Raw genomic sequence first — 12801 nt, forward strand, 5'->3', positions numbered from 1 at the left:
TGTTGCGTGCTGCACAATTTTCTGCGGCGCCGCGATGCAAATGATTACACTCCGCCTGCCTTTGTGGACTCTGTTGACACAACAAATGGTCAGCTTGTTCTTGGTAGGTGGCGCGACAATGATCCCGCAGTACCTGGACTTCAAGCACTGGCAAGGGGAAGAAACCGTGATGATGCTAAGGCCTGCAGGGACGAATACTGCCAATATTTTAATGGGCCTGGTGCTGTTACTTGGCAGCATGAAATCTAGACAGCAAAAGTGTTTATTTAACATGTTTATTTCATTCTTGTGTGATAAAAACAACAATAAATTCACATAGTTGCTACTTTTCAAAGTGTTACTGGTTTTTAAAAGAAAAAAAAAATAACAAAGCCCTGAGACACAGTATCAGCACTGTAGCGATCCGTTAACACGCCATTTTACAACCGCCCTTAAGTGGACTCTATAGCGTCACCGATAAGCGCGCAGTAGTACCATAACAAAAAGTACGCAGTAGCGTCACCAAATGAGGCGGGAAAACGTCGTGACTTCACGACGTTCTTGTGGCCGTCCCTGCTGCGTTGTGAAAGCAAAACAGGAAGCAATGGCTGGTAGACAGAGAGCTACACCTTGGGGGGAGGCCGAAATGCGTTTCCTGGTACAGGAGATGGAGAGGCGCGATTATGCGTGTGGACAGGCGCATGCACACCCCATGAGACACAAGCGGGCTGTGTTGCGTAGGATCAGGCGAGGACTGTTACGCCGGTTCGGAGTTGAACGCACCACAACGCAAATCAGAAAAAAACTGGCAGATCTGCGCTTTCGCTCAAGAGACCTCCTCACCAGCCTCCAACAACAAGTGCGGAGGGACCGAGGTGAGTGTTCCAGATAGTATGTTTTAAACTTTTTTCTGTTTTTTTTTTTTTTTTTTCCAACTGGGTTTACAGTGTAAAAAAAAAAAAAAAAAAATATGATTCGCACAAGTGAAATTGCACAACGCAAATATAAGTCGTTTTGCCCTCAGTTTTGTTTTTTCCAAACAGCGGCGCATGCGGCGGCCCCAGCCCCATCAGCACCTGCAGCACCAACATCCCCCGCAGCACACGCAAGCCAGGCGGTGCAAGCATCTCCTGAAGCAGAGTCCGTAAGTGTATAAAATGCGTTTGTTCATGTTATTAGTATTGTTATTGGGTTGAAAATTACAAGAATAGGGGGGGGGGAAAGAAGTCATGGTTCACATAAGCCGAACGGAAAATAAAAACCAAAGTTTATTCCAGGGAGGAAACAATAATGGAGTATTACAATACCGTTTCTTTTTTTTTATGTTTTCACCGCTTTGGAAATGTTCAATGCTCAATTTCATATTTTTAGATACCTGAGCCCGTAAGGACCCCCTCGCCCCCCTCAACGCCTCAACCACAAATTGCTTCCTCCACTTCATCCCCAATTGGTGTGTTTTCTCCAGTATCACTCCGGGAAGCTGGAGCTGACTCGACCTCCGGTAATAATTTTTTTTTTTTTTTTTTTTTTTAAGCATGTGTGAAATTATAATTTGTGTAACAGTTGCTGGCATACTCTTTATTTAGACATTTTTTTTTCTAGTACGTGTTGCCACTCGACGTGGAAGGACTGTTATCTCCTCTTCTGAAGAGTCAGAGGCGCAACAAAAACGTAAGTGTTTCACCACAAGCATGAACCGTATGCACCCATCTGCTGCCACTTAACACTATGGCCCCATATTGCGATCCATTGGATATGGCCCATTTGCTACCAAACCCACATTATGCCACCATATGCTGCTCCACATACTATGGCACCGTATGCATGGACATTTACAAAACCGCCATCAACAATGTAAATTTCCTCAACAGAAATACCAACCTTACCTGAACTCTTGGCAGCACACAGGAGGGCGATGTCTGCGTTACACCAACTCGGAGTGATGCTGGACCAATTTGTGGCAGCCCAACCGCAGGGTGATAACATTTAATTTTTTTTTGTTTTGTTTTAAAAAATTGTCTATGTCATGTTGACATATGTTAAACTTTCATGGTTTGTTTAAAAATCAGTCTTAAAGAAAGAAATTAAAAAGCCTAACTGGCAAAACAATTTTTGTCTCAGTCTAGAAAGGACTTGGAATTGTAGTCATGTGTAAAGCAAAGATTTTAATTACACTTTTTATTTTTTATAAACAAACAAAAAAGAAAAACCAAACAATTTTGTTAATACAAAAAGTTAACATAACAACTATAATTGAGTGTAACTTAAGTCTGAGTCATTCAGTTGCTGCCTTCCAGGATTTATGAATGGGCCAGACTGCCAATGTGGGGTTCCAAAGTTCATGCTGTGTAGCGGCTGAATCGCCCTTCTTGGCGTGCTTGTTACCTGTTCTTGTGTCTGCGGCCTTGGGGTTATTGACATTGCTTGGGAATCCACCAGAATATAACTGTCTTTTAGTTGTCCAACAGCAGCTTTATTTAGCGCTTCGAATATAATTCTCTCAGCCTGAAGCCTTTGTGTAACGTCCAGAGACCGAAGTCTTTCGTCCACCATGTGCGCAAAGCCCCCAATGGCTTGCTTTTCCTGCAGCGACAATATGTTCTTTGCTATATCGACAAACTCAGGAAAAGGTGGAGCGGTGGCCTTTCTTTTTCTACTCACAGGGTTACGCCTTTGCACAGTGTACGCTCCCACGGACACACTTGCCTCCTCTGCCTCCTCGTCGGTTGGGTTTGATGTTGCAGGGGTTTCAGGAATTACACATGGTGTAGGTGACACCTCTTCTGTTACATGCTGCAAGAACAGAAAAAAAAGGTTAAAACACAGAAAAAGTAAAACGAGTGTTTTTTAAACACATAACAATAATTTATTAAGAGGGGGTGTGAACATTGGTACTGGCTATGTACTGTCATCGACAAAATGTGTAGAAATTATGTAATGATAAACCAATTTAAAATGAAGAGGTATCAGCTGTGAACAAAGTTACAAATCATCAACTTAATGACTAAAACTCAACTGTACCATGTACATATATATGTATCATAGGTTATTGGAGGGAAACCCAAAACATACTTACATCGACTAGAGGGGAATCAGGCCGTGTCACTGTTTCTTCCTCTTGTGGCAGTGACATAGAACAGTGCATAACCCTGGGGATTTCCTGGTCTCGCGTAAACTCCAGCAAGTTGTAGTACCACAACTTCGGAACATACACTTCATCGGTACCTGCCCCAGACCTTGTTGACTTTTCCACCTTGTTCAATTCCTTTTTGAACACTGTGCGTAGAGCTTGAATTTTTTTTTTAATAACAGCCTCGTCAACTGTTTCGCTTGGGTGATTTTCTTGATATAGATTGACAAGTTTTTCATATGCAACCTTCTTCTTGTATTTGTTACTGTAATCAGGAGACTTCACCTTCCATAGGCAGGGCAGTGAGCGATACATCTCAATAAATAGGCGTATGAACTCTTGGCTGTTAGCAACTTGGCTACTTGATGCCATCTGTAATAAAAAAGAAAGGAAATGGTGAGAACTCTTTCATTTAGGTACGGACATACATTTTATAACAAATAGTTTGTATCGCATAAGCTTGGTCGCTGTCCTAGAAAGGTATCCCGTTCAACAATTACAAAAATGGGGGCGGGCGCGGTTTCAAAACTAAAATGGCTGCTCGGACATGTGCATATGGACAAAATGAACATAGACACAATAAAAAAGAGTTTGAATCGCATAAGCTTGGTCGCTGTCCTAGAAAGGTATCCCGTTCAACAATTACAAAAATGGGGGCGGGCGCGGTTTCAAAACTAAAATGGCTGCTCGGACATGTGCATATGGACAAAATGAACATAGACACAATAAAAAAGAGTTTGAATCGCATAAGCTTGGTCGCTGTCCTAGAAAGGTATCCCGTTCAACAATTACAAAAATGGGGGCGGGCGCGGTTTCAAAACTAAAATGGCTGCTCGGACATGTGCATATGGACAAAATGAACATAGACACAATAAAAAAGAGTTTGAATCGCATAAGCTTGGTCGCTGTCCTAGAAAGGTATCCCGTTCAACAATTACAAAAATGGGGGCGGGCGCGGTTTCAAAACTAAAATGGCTGCTCGGACATGTGCATATGGACAAAATGAACATAGACACAATAAAAAAGAGTTTGAATCGCATAAGCTTGGTCGCTGTCCTAGAAAGGTATCCCGTTCAACAATTACAAAAATGGGGGCGGGCGCGGTTTCAAAACTAAAATGGCTGCTCGGACATGTGCATATGGACAAAATGAACATAGACACAATAAAAAAGAGTTTGAATCGCATAAGCTTGGTCGCTGTCCTAGAAAGGTATCCCGTTCAACAATTACAAAAATGGGGGCGGGCGCGGTTTCAAAACTAAAATGGCTGCTCGGACATGTGCATATGGACAAAATGAACATAGACACAATAAAAAAGAGTTTGAATCGCATAAGCTTGGTCGCTGTCCTAGAAAGGTATCCCGTTCAACAATTACAAAAATGGGGGCGGGCGCGGTTTCAAAACTAAAATGGCTGCTCGGACATGTGCATATGGACAAAATGAACATAGACACAATAAAAAAGAGTTTGAATCGCATAAGCTTGGTCGCTGTCCTAGAAAGGTATCCCGTTCAACAATTACAAAAATGGGGGCGGGCGCGGTTTCAAAACTAAAATGGCTGCTCGGACATGTGCATATGGACAAAATGAACATAGACACAATAAAAAAGAGTTTGAATCGCATAAGCTTGGTCGCTGTCCTAGAAAGGTATCCCGTTCAACAATTACAAAAATGGGGGCGGGCGCGGTTTCAAAACTAAAATGGCTGCTCGGACATGTGCATATGGACAAAATGAACATAGACACAATAAAAAAGAGTTTGAATCGCATAAGCTTGGTCGCTGTCCTAGAAAGGTATCCCGTTCAACAATTACAAAAATGGGGGCGGGCGCGGTTTCAAAACTAAAATGGCTGCTCGGACATGTGCATATGGACAAAATGAACATAGACACAATAAAAAAGAGTTTGAATCGCATAAGCTTGGTCGCTGTCCTAGAAAGGTATCCCGTTCAACAATTACAAAAATGGGGGCGGGCGCGGTTTCAAAACTAAAATGGCTGCTCGGACATGTGCATATGGACAAAATGAACATAGACACAATAAAAAAGAGTTTGAATCGCATAAGCTTGGTCGCTGTCCTAGAAAGGTATCCCGTTCAACAATTACAAAAATGGGGGCGGGCGCGGTTTCTACAGTACACAAAAATAAAACGATAAAATAAAAAAAAAAAAAAAAAAGGGCATAAAAAAATAAATAAAACTTTGGAACCAAGATAAACTTACCTTTGACGTTGCGAAAATTCCGAAAGTTAGGGAGAAAAAATATAAAAAAATTTGCACTGTTGAGATGATATTCAAAATGGAGGTATTTGAAAATAACCAATGATGATGATGATCCTTCAAGAGGGTTGCTGAAGGTCGAATAGCGAAATCGAACCAAAAATGCACTGTTGTCTCTAGGGAGAAAAATGCTGGTTTAAGCTAACCACGGCGCTCCAGAGATTTAAACTGTAACGCTATTACGTCCTCTTTAATGACGCCGCCGGCCAATGACAGCGTAGCGGTGACCACCAATCGGCGCTTTGGGGGGCGTTGTAAATTAAACGCTGAAGCACGCCCACCGAGGTCTGAATCGTTTTTTGTTTAGTAATGTGAAAGGTACTCAACGAGCAACGAGGTCGCTATGCAGATCGCTGATCTCTCTAGAGTCGTTGACGAGAGTGGACTGTTTGAAAGCTATCTAGCGATCACGTAACGACACAACAGCGATCTATGCCTGGTCGGATCGCTATCGTTATCGCTGGTGCGTTGTTTAGTGTAAAAGGCCCTTTAGGAACTCGCTATCTAAAGAGATCAAGTTAGCCAAACACGAGTATGCAAAGATTCTGGAGGAAAGGTTCTCATCAAAAGATACTAGATCTGCATGGAGAGGATTAAGAGAGGTCACCAATTATAAAAGCCACCCCACTATAGTGAACCCCAGCAGAAGTCTGGCAGCAGAGTTAAATGAATTCTACTGCAGATTTGAGGCAAGCTCTACACACAGTGGCTATTCATCTCTAAGCTCCTCAGTCTGTTCATATAAAGATCATTCATTGTGCAACACCCAAGTAGTGATCTCCGAGGCAGAGGTGATACGCATCCTGAAGGGACTTAAGGTCAAAAAGGCACCTGGCCCTGATGGTGTATCTCCAATGTGTCTGAAAGTATGTGCTACCCAGCTTGCCCCTATACTGACAAATATATACAATGTGTCACTGAAAGAGTGCGTTGTACCTCAGTGTTGGAAAAATTCCACAATTATCCCTGTCCCCAAGAAAGTGGGATCCTCTGAGTTGAACGACTATAGACCAGTAGCACTCACATCTGTAGCTATGAAAGTCTTCGAAAGAATTATGATGTCCCACCTGATAAAATTCACGCAGAAGCTATGGGACCCGCTTCAGTTTGCCTATAAGGAGAATCGTTCGGCAAACGACACTGTCAATCTGGCACTGAAGTACATTTTGGATCATACAGATGAACGGCACTCATATGTCCGGATTCTTTTCATGGACTTTAGCTCAGCGTTCAATACCATTGATCCGAATTTACTTCATAAGAAAATGGTAGCTCTTGGAGTCCCTCTCAACTTATGCTTGTGGATTTATAACTTCCTGACAGCCAGGATACAGAGTGTAAAAGTTGGACCATTCACTTCGGACACCTTGGTCACAAACATCGGGGCACCTCAGGGGTGTGTTTTGTCCCCGTTACTGTTTTCTCTCTATACGAATGATTGCATCTCTTCAGCAGACTCAGTAAAAACCTTGAAATTTGCCGATGATATGACACTGATTGGTCTCATCAGGAGAAATGCTGAAGACTTGTATCGGAGTGAGGTGGAAAGAATATGTGACTGGTGTAAAGCCAATAATCTTGTACTCAACACTAAAAAAAACTGCTGAGATGGTTGTGGATTTTAGGAAAGATCAACATGAGATACTTCCAATCTACATCCATGACGAAGTGGTTCTTAGGGTCACAGAGACCAAATTCCTTGGTGTTATCATCTCTCATGATCTTAAATGGGGGAAAAACGTGGATGCTGTTATAAGAAAAGCACAACAGAGGATGTTCTTCCTGCGTCAGCTGAAAAGATATGGTTTGTCTAAGAACCTGCTGATCTTATTCTTTAATGCTGTCATCAGATCTGTGATTTGTTCCTCTCTGATAGTCTGGTATGGGGGAGCCACTGCGCATGACAAACTCCGCTTACAAAGGACTTTCAGAACAGCAGAGAGAATTATAGGCTCCCCCCTGCCTAAAATCCAGGATCTTTATGATAAGAGTATTCGATCCCACGCATTGAAAATTTCATCCGATCCCTCTCACCCGGGACACTCCTCATTTCAACTACTCCCTTCAGGACGTCGCTTCAGAGTCCCCAAATGCAGCACCAACCGCCATATGAACAGCTTCTATCCACTCTCTGTTCAACAATTAAATCGTCATGTGTAGACTATATACTGTATCTGTCTTGTTAGATGTTACTTGTTGTATCTGTTGTTATATATTATGTTGCCTCTTTGCCACAAAGAATTCCTTGTATATATGTAATATGTACTTGGCGATAATAAATTTGATTGATTGAATAGGGATTACTTGGCTAGCAGACAAGGCAAATTTATGTAGCTCATTCTAAAAGAAAACACTCTGCAATGACATCTAAATGGCTGGAAGGCATGTGTGTGCCTACAAAAGCCTGTCATAATGAGGAATAATTGCTCATCGTAACAGCCGCATGAAGCTATTGGTTTTCAGAGCCAGTGACACTCAACTGTGTGCTACAGACGTCTACATGAGCCTGTAGTCTAATCAGTCCGGGCACGGAATTTTAAAACACGGACTGGCCACGGCTCTCCCAACCCGACCATGACAGCTTCATATACTGTCACGCTGGGGAGATCTGCGGCCAGGCTGTGCAATGTGGTCCTATCTCGGACCGATTTTCATGGATGTCTGAATGAGCCCTTAGCATTCAACAATATTCCTGAAGTGGTAGACATCAAATTCAATTAGTAATGTGTGGTTTAGGCTAGGGCTGTATGGTGACACCAACTGCAACACCTGTCACCTGACCAAAGTTCACTATATGTCACTGCTGTATCATAAAGTGATACAAATGAATGATTTCACATTGTGAAACCAAGGGTACTGCCACAAGCAAGTCTCAAAAATCAGACACAACTGGAGTTCTTATGAATTTCTTGTCGTAGTCGCAGTTCCCTCAGGGTTGCAGTCTGACCCCCTATTCACTTGTATTGTGCAGTGATGTGACAGCTATTGAATGAAGTAGCCATGCAGCCCTAGCCTTATTCAGCAGCATACCTTGCTCTTCCAAAAATACTTCTACTCCTGGGTTCTGGGCATTGTGTAAAGCGCCCCGCACTTGGATGAAGCAAGAAATTCTGTAGAACGGAAGTCTGCTTTGTTACATGAGAACATGAGCAGTTTACAGCAGTCTGAATCCCTTTAAAGGGAACCTATCATTGAGTGATGCTGCTTCAACCACATTTTGTATCTGTGTATGCTTTACACAGTTTTCATGTCTTAGTTGACTACTCTGAGGCTGGACCCATGGCAGTAAATTTATTTATTATGCTTTGCTTATATAGCGCGATCGTATTCCGCAGCGCTTTACATACATTATCATCACTGTCCCCATTGGGGCTCACAATCTAGAATCCCTATCACTATGTCTTTGCAATGTGGGAGGAAACCAGAATACCCGGAGGAAATCCACGCAAACACAGGGAGAACATACAAACTCCTTGCAGATGTTGTCTTTGGTGGGATTTGAACCCAGGACCCCAGCGCTGCAAGGCTGCAGTGCTAACCACTGAGCCACCGTGATAACAGCTAATGAATGGCCTAAAAATAATCGTTGTCGGTAGTGCTTCTCTCTTTGTAATGCCAATAATGTGCAGAACATATGGAGACAAAACAGTTATCAACATCGATCATTTGTCCCTGTACAGTTTGTAATGGCCTGTGTAATAGGCATCTAGACCCTTTATGAACTGTGATGTACTTGCATGTCACACTGCGGGTGTATTGAGCGTGGTCCGGAGCTAACCGACTCCATACACGGTGGGTGCTGGCTGTTTTATACAGATGTAGGGAAGGTGACCTGACGGACGGACGGACTAGTCTGAAGAAGGAAAGGGATGCACAGTGTAGGTAGGTGTCAGTTATTACAGTGGGGAAACAGCTAGGAAAGTGTAGTGGACGTGCAGTACCTTGGGTGGACATTAGATGGCAGGGAGGAGTGTGAGCAAAGGACTTGACAGCAGCTTAGGGCTTTAGAAACCGTTGGTCATGGGGGGCGTGGTGACAGTTGGAGTGACAGTTTCAAGGAACCGGGTGAGCTATAAATTCTGAGGGAGGGTTCCAGAAATTTCCAGTCCCCAGGGGTAGCCCAGGTGACAGGATGACTGCGCCAGTCTGTGCGCTCTGAGGAGAATCCGACCAAGGGGACTGAGGAGAAAGAACGTCAAGGGGGTGGTCCTGACAGTAAGGTACCGCAGAAGAGACGTGGCAGTGGGTGCAAAATACCGTATTTAACACGACGACTGGCTAGTGAAGCGCTGTTGGTTTACGGGCCCAGGGCGGCCACAGTGACGGACCTGTCAGGAACGTCAAACACTGAAGGAGGGACGGTACGTACAAATACGTCCCTGGTGAAAAGTACAGTGTGAAAACGGCTCTGAAAACGAAGGGCCGACAAGTGAAGAGAAGTGCGGTGTGTTGCGGAGGCCGTTAAATGGATGGCAAGTAAAGAAATAAACTTGGACCTGTTGTACCCAGTACCTGCCTCCATCTTGTCTCTGTGTCATCTCTGCGTGGTATAACGAGGGATCACCCCCCCAGCTCGCCCGACCCACCACCGACCCTACATTTGGCGTAGTCGGCAGGATCGCCGCCGCTAATACCCCATCTTCTGCGGCAGACCTGCCTCAAAGAATGGAAAAGGACTTGGACTACTCTGTTTGGATTACAATTACCTGTGGATTACAAATGACCTTCCTGTGGAATACAAATGGGAAGCGCTGTGGCGGATCTGTGTGGCCAGCAGAGGATCCGGGGCGGTACCAGGTACTGTGCAGTATGGCGGTGTTGCTTCAGCGCAGAGGAGAGGTCCGGGTGTTTGCAGTCGTGTTGAATGGACTGGGACCCCCTCCAACGTACCCCAAAAGGAAGCAGTATGTGCCTGGAAATCGACGCTTCCATATATTGGACCCTGACAGGATGGTGGAGAGGCCTGCCGACACCTCACCTCACAGAGGGAGTGGCACAGAAGAAAAACTTGGCTGCGGCTGTCTGATGCCATTCGAGTGCTGCCCAACGGACGGTATGAGACTCTGCAGGTGTCGGGGCATCGGCCACCTAGAGTGGCAGTGGCGGCAGGGGATGGAGCTGTGCCAGAAGTCGCCCTCAGAGCCACGGGAGAGCAGCGGGATGCTGAGCTGGGGAGCGGAGCCTGAGCGGAGTCAGCGAAAACGGCCGCCACCAATACCAGCAGAGGACTTCTCAGCGGAGCCCCCGAGTTTAGGGGAAAAACCCGCGGGACAGTGGAGCGAGCGACGGAGGCTGCGGGTGAAGCCGCGTATTGATGTGATGGAGGCCACAGCGCCGGGGAAGGTGAGAGTACCCCCGGCACCACCAGTGCCTCCGCCAGCGGCCCTCATCATTCCGCCACAGCACGCTGCCCCCTGCGCACTGGAAGGCCTTGGTACATTGGGCCCGGTGGTGTATGCAGAGTTGAGCGAGGCCCCTGCTCAAGTCCCTGAGGTACCCCGCCTGGAGCCGCCAGTGTGGAAGTCATCCAAAGATGACGCTGTTGCGTTCCCCCTGCTGATAGCAGCTGCGTCGTTGGAACCGGCCGTTACTCCGGCTCCATTGGAAGTAGTGGATGCAGCCTGTCCTGAGGCCGCGGTTATGCCACTGCTGGAGTCGACTGCAGCTGACTTAGTGGGCCCTGTGATTCCAGCCTCCGAGGACCCATTTGTCCCCATTTGCCACCTGGCCCCAGCGGCTGTTGAGCCGCAGGAATCATCGGCCGCCTCTGATCCACGCCCTTCCTCGGTTAAGTCCCGCCCACCGGACTCCAGGGCTCGTGCCGGACCCTCTGTTAGGGTCGCAGGAGTTATAGAGAAGAAGAGGGCCAGGGGGCAGGAAGTCTGGAACCTGCTCCATGAGAAGGGAGAGGCTGGCATGGCGGCAGCACGACCCCCGGGACAGCTCGTTAATACTAACTTGCAGAAAGGGACACTTCTTGCATTCTGGGAGTTACACGGTTGTGGGGTCCCTTACTACTGACCACCGGAATGAGGATTGAACTGTCAGGAGTTCGTTGCACCGTTGTGCAGATTATTAGGACAGTTGCATTTAGGAAAAAAATGTTTTTGTTGTTGTTTAACTGATGCAACTATTTTCTCTCTCTCTTTCTTTCTTCTTTCTATGTTCTTTATATACGAAAATATGTTTACCTGACAGAACGGGGATACGGAAAAGTGGAGGAGTGTCCAGGTCCAAGGAAGGGGGGGAGGAAGAAAGAGGAAATGCAATGTTATGTTATATTTTGGTTTTAAAAGCAAGAGAAAATGAAAAAAAAAATTATAAAAAATGGGGTACTTGTGCTATTATAAAGTTGTTTGATGTATAATATGCAAAGTAAAATGCAACAGGTCCGGGTAAGGGAAGGTCTGCGGGACCAAAGGAAAGTGTGAGATCCGGTAGGGATCTAAGAGTTGAGGAGGTCTGGGAGACCGGGACGCCGACCATGACATGTTATTGAAAGAAAGGAAAATGAGTTGGAAGACGTGAGGAAGACAGCCGTCCTAGGTCAGGTCCCCAACACCACGGACACCCCTGAAGGAGGAAGGCGGGCGCTGGTAATGATCTGGAAGGTAAGAGACCTCGATCATGGCGTACCGAATAGTGGAAGGTGACAGTAGGGGAGAGTAGGGGAAGGTACACGCCATAGAGAGAATATGGGTGTACCTAGCCCAATGTGAAAGATGTCATGTGGCGTGCGCGCTGGTGAGTAGCAGTAGGCTGCTCAGAGCATAGTGCTCCCAGTATGGTTCGGCCCCCGCAGATAGTGGGTTTGGCTCAACAGCTGGTCCGACAACAGGATGTAGGTATAGCTTCAGAACGACGAAGGCAGGGATGACGATTGTCGAGGACGACAATGGACAAAGGAAGGGAGAGTGTAGGGAAGGTGACCTGACGGACGGACGGACTAGTCTGAAGAAGGAAAGGGATGCACAGTGTAGGTAGGTGTCAGTTATTACAGTGGGGAAACAGCTAGGAAAGTGTAGTGGACGTGCAGTACCTTGGGTGGACATTAGATGGCAGGGAGGAGTGTGAGCAAAGGACTTGACAGCAGCTTAGGGCTTTAGAAACCGTTGGTCATGGGGGGCGTGGTGACAGTTGGAGTGACAGTTTCAAGGAACCGGGTGAGCTATAAATTCTGAGGGAGGGTTCCAGAAAGTTCCAGTCCCCAGGGGGAGCTCAGGTGACAGGATGACTGCGCCAGTCTGTGCGCTCTGAGGAGAATCCGACCAAGGGGACTGAGGAGAAAGAACGTCAGGGGGGTGGTCCTGACAGTAAGGTACCGCAGAAGAGACGTGGCAGTGGGTGCAAGATACCGTATTTAACACGACGACTGGCTAGTGAAGCGCTGTTGGTTTACGGGCCTAGGGCGGC

At 46.0% G+C, this 12801-nt stretch overlaps 2 protein-coding genes across 2 annotated transcripts in view; one reads left to right on the forward strand and one right to left on the reverse strand.

Annotated features, from left to right (window-relative positions):
* Positions 1 to 12801, forward strand: part of VWA8 (von Willebrand factor A domain containing 8) — a 670166-nt gene that overhangs the window by 472273 nt on the left and 185092 nt on the right. The gene's annotated exons all lie outside the window — the stretch shown is intronic.
* On the reverse strand, positions 2132 to 5214 carry LOC141094484 (uncharacterized). Its single transcript, XM_073580316.1, has 2 exons — positions 3056 to 5214; positions 2132 to 2772 (listed from the first exon to the last, which is right to left on the reverse strand). The coding sequence occupies exons 1-2, from the start codon at positions 3479 to 3481 to the stop codon at positions 2227 to 2229; spliced, it is 972 nt and encodes a 323-aa protein (XP_073436417.1). The 5' UTR covers positions 3482 to 5214; the 3' UTR covers positions 2132 to 2226.

Source organism: Dendrobates tinctorius, unplaced genomic scaffold (assembly GCF_039654945.1).
Source record: "Dendrobates tinctorius isolate UK_male_01 unplaced genomic scaffold, ASM3965494v1 ptg000064l, whole genome shotgun sequence".
NCBI classification, from domain to species: Eukaryota; Metazoa; Chordata; class Amphibia; order Anura; family Dendrobatidae; genus Dendrobates; species Dendrobates tinctorius.

Bases quoted from the DNA above. Each gene is read 5' to 3' on its own strand.
- LOC141094484 (XM_073580316.1), bottom strand. From the start codon at position 3,481: ATGGCATCAAGTAGCCAAGTTGCTAACAGCCAAGAGTTCATACGCCTA. The intron at 2,773-3,055 runs GTAAGTATGTTT...CTGTTCTTGCAG, and splicing joins CTGATTCCCCTCTAGTCGAT to CATGTAACAGAAGAGGTGTC.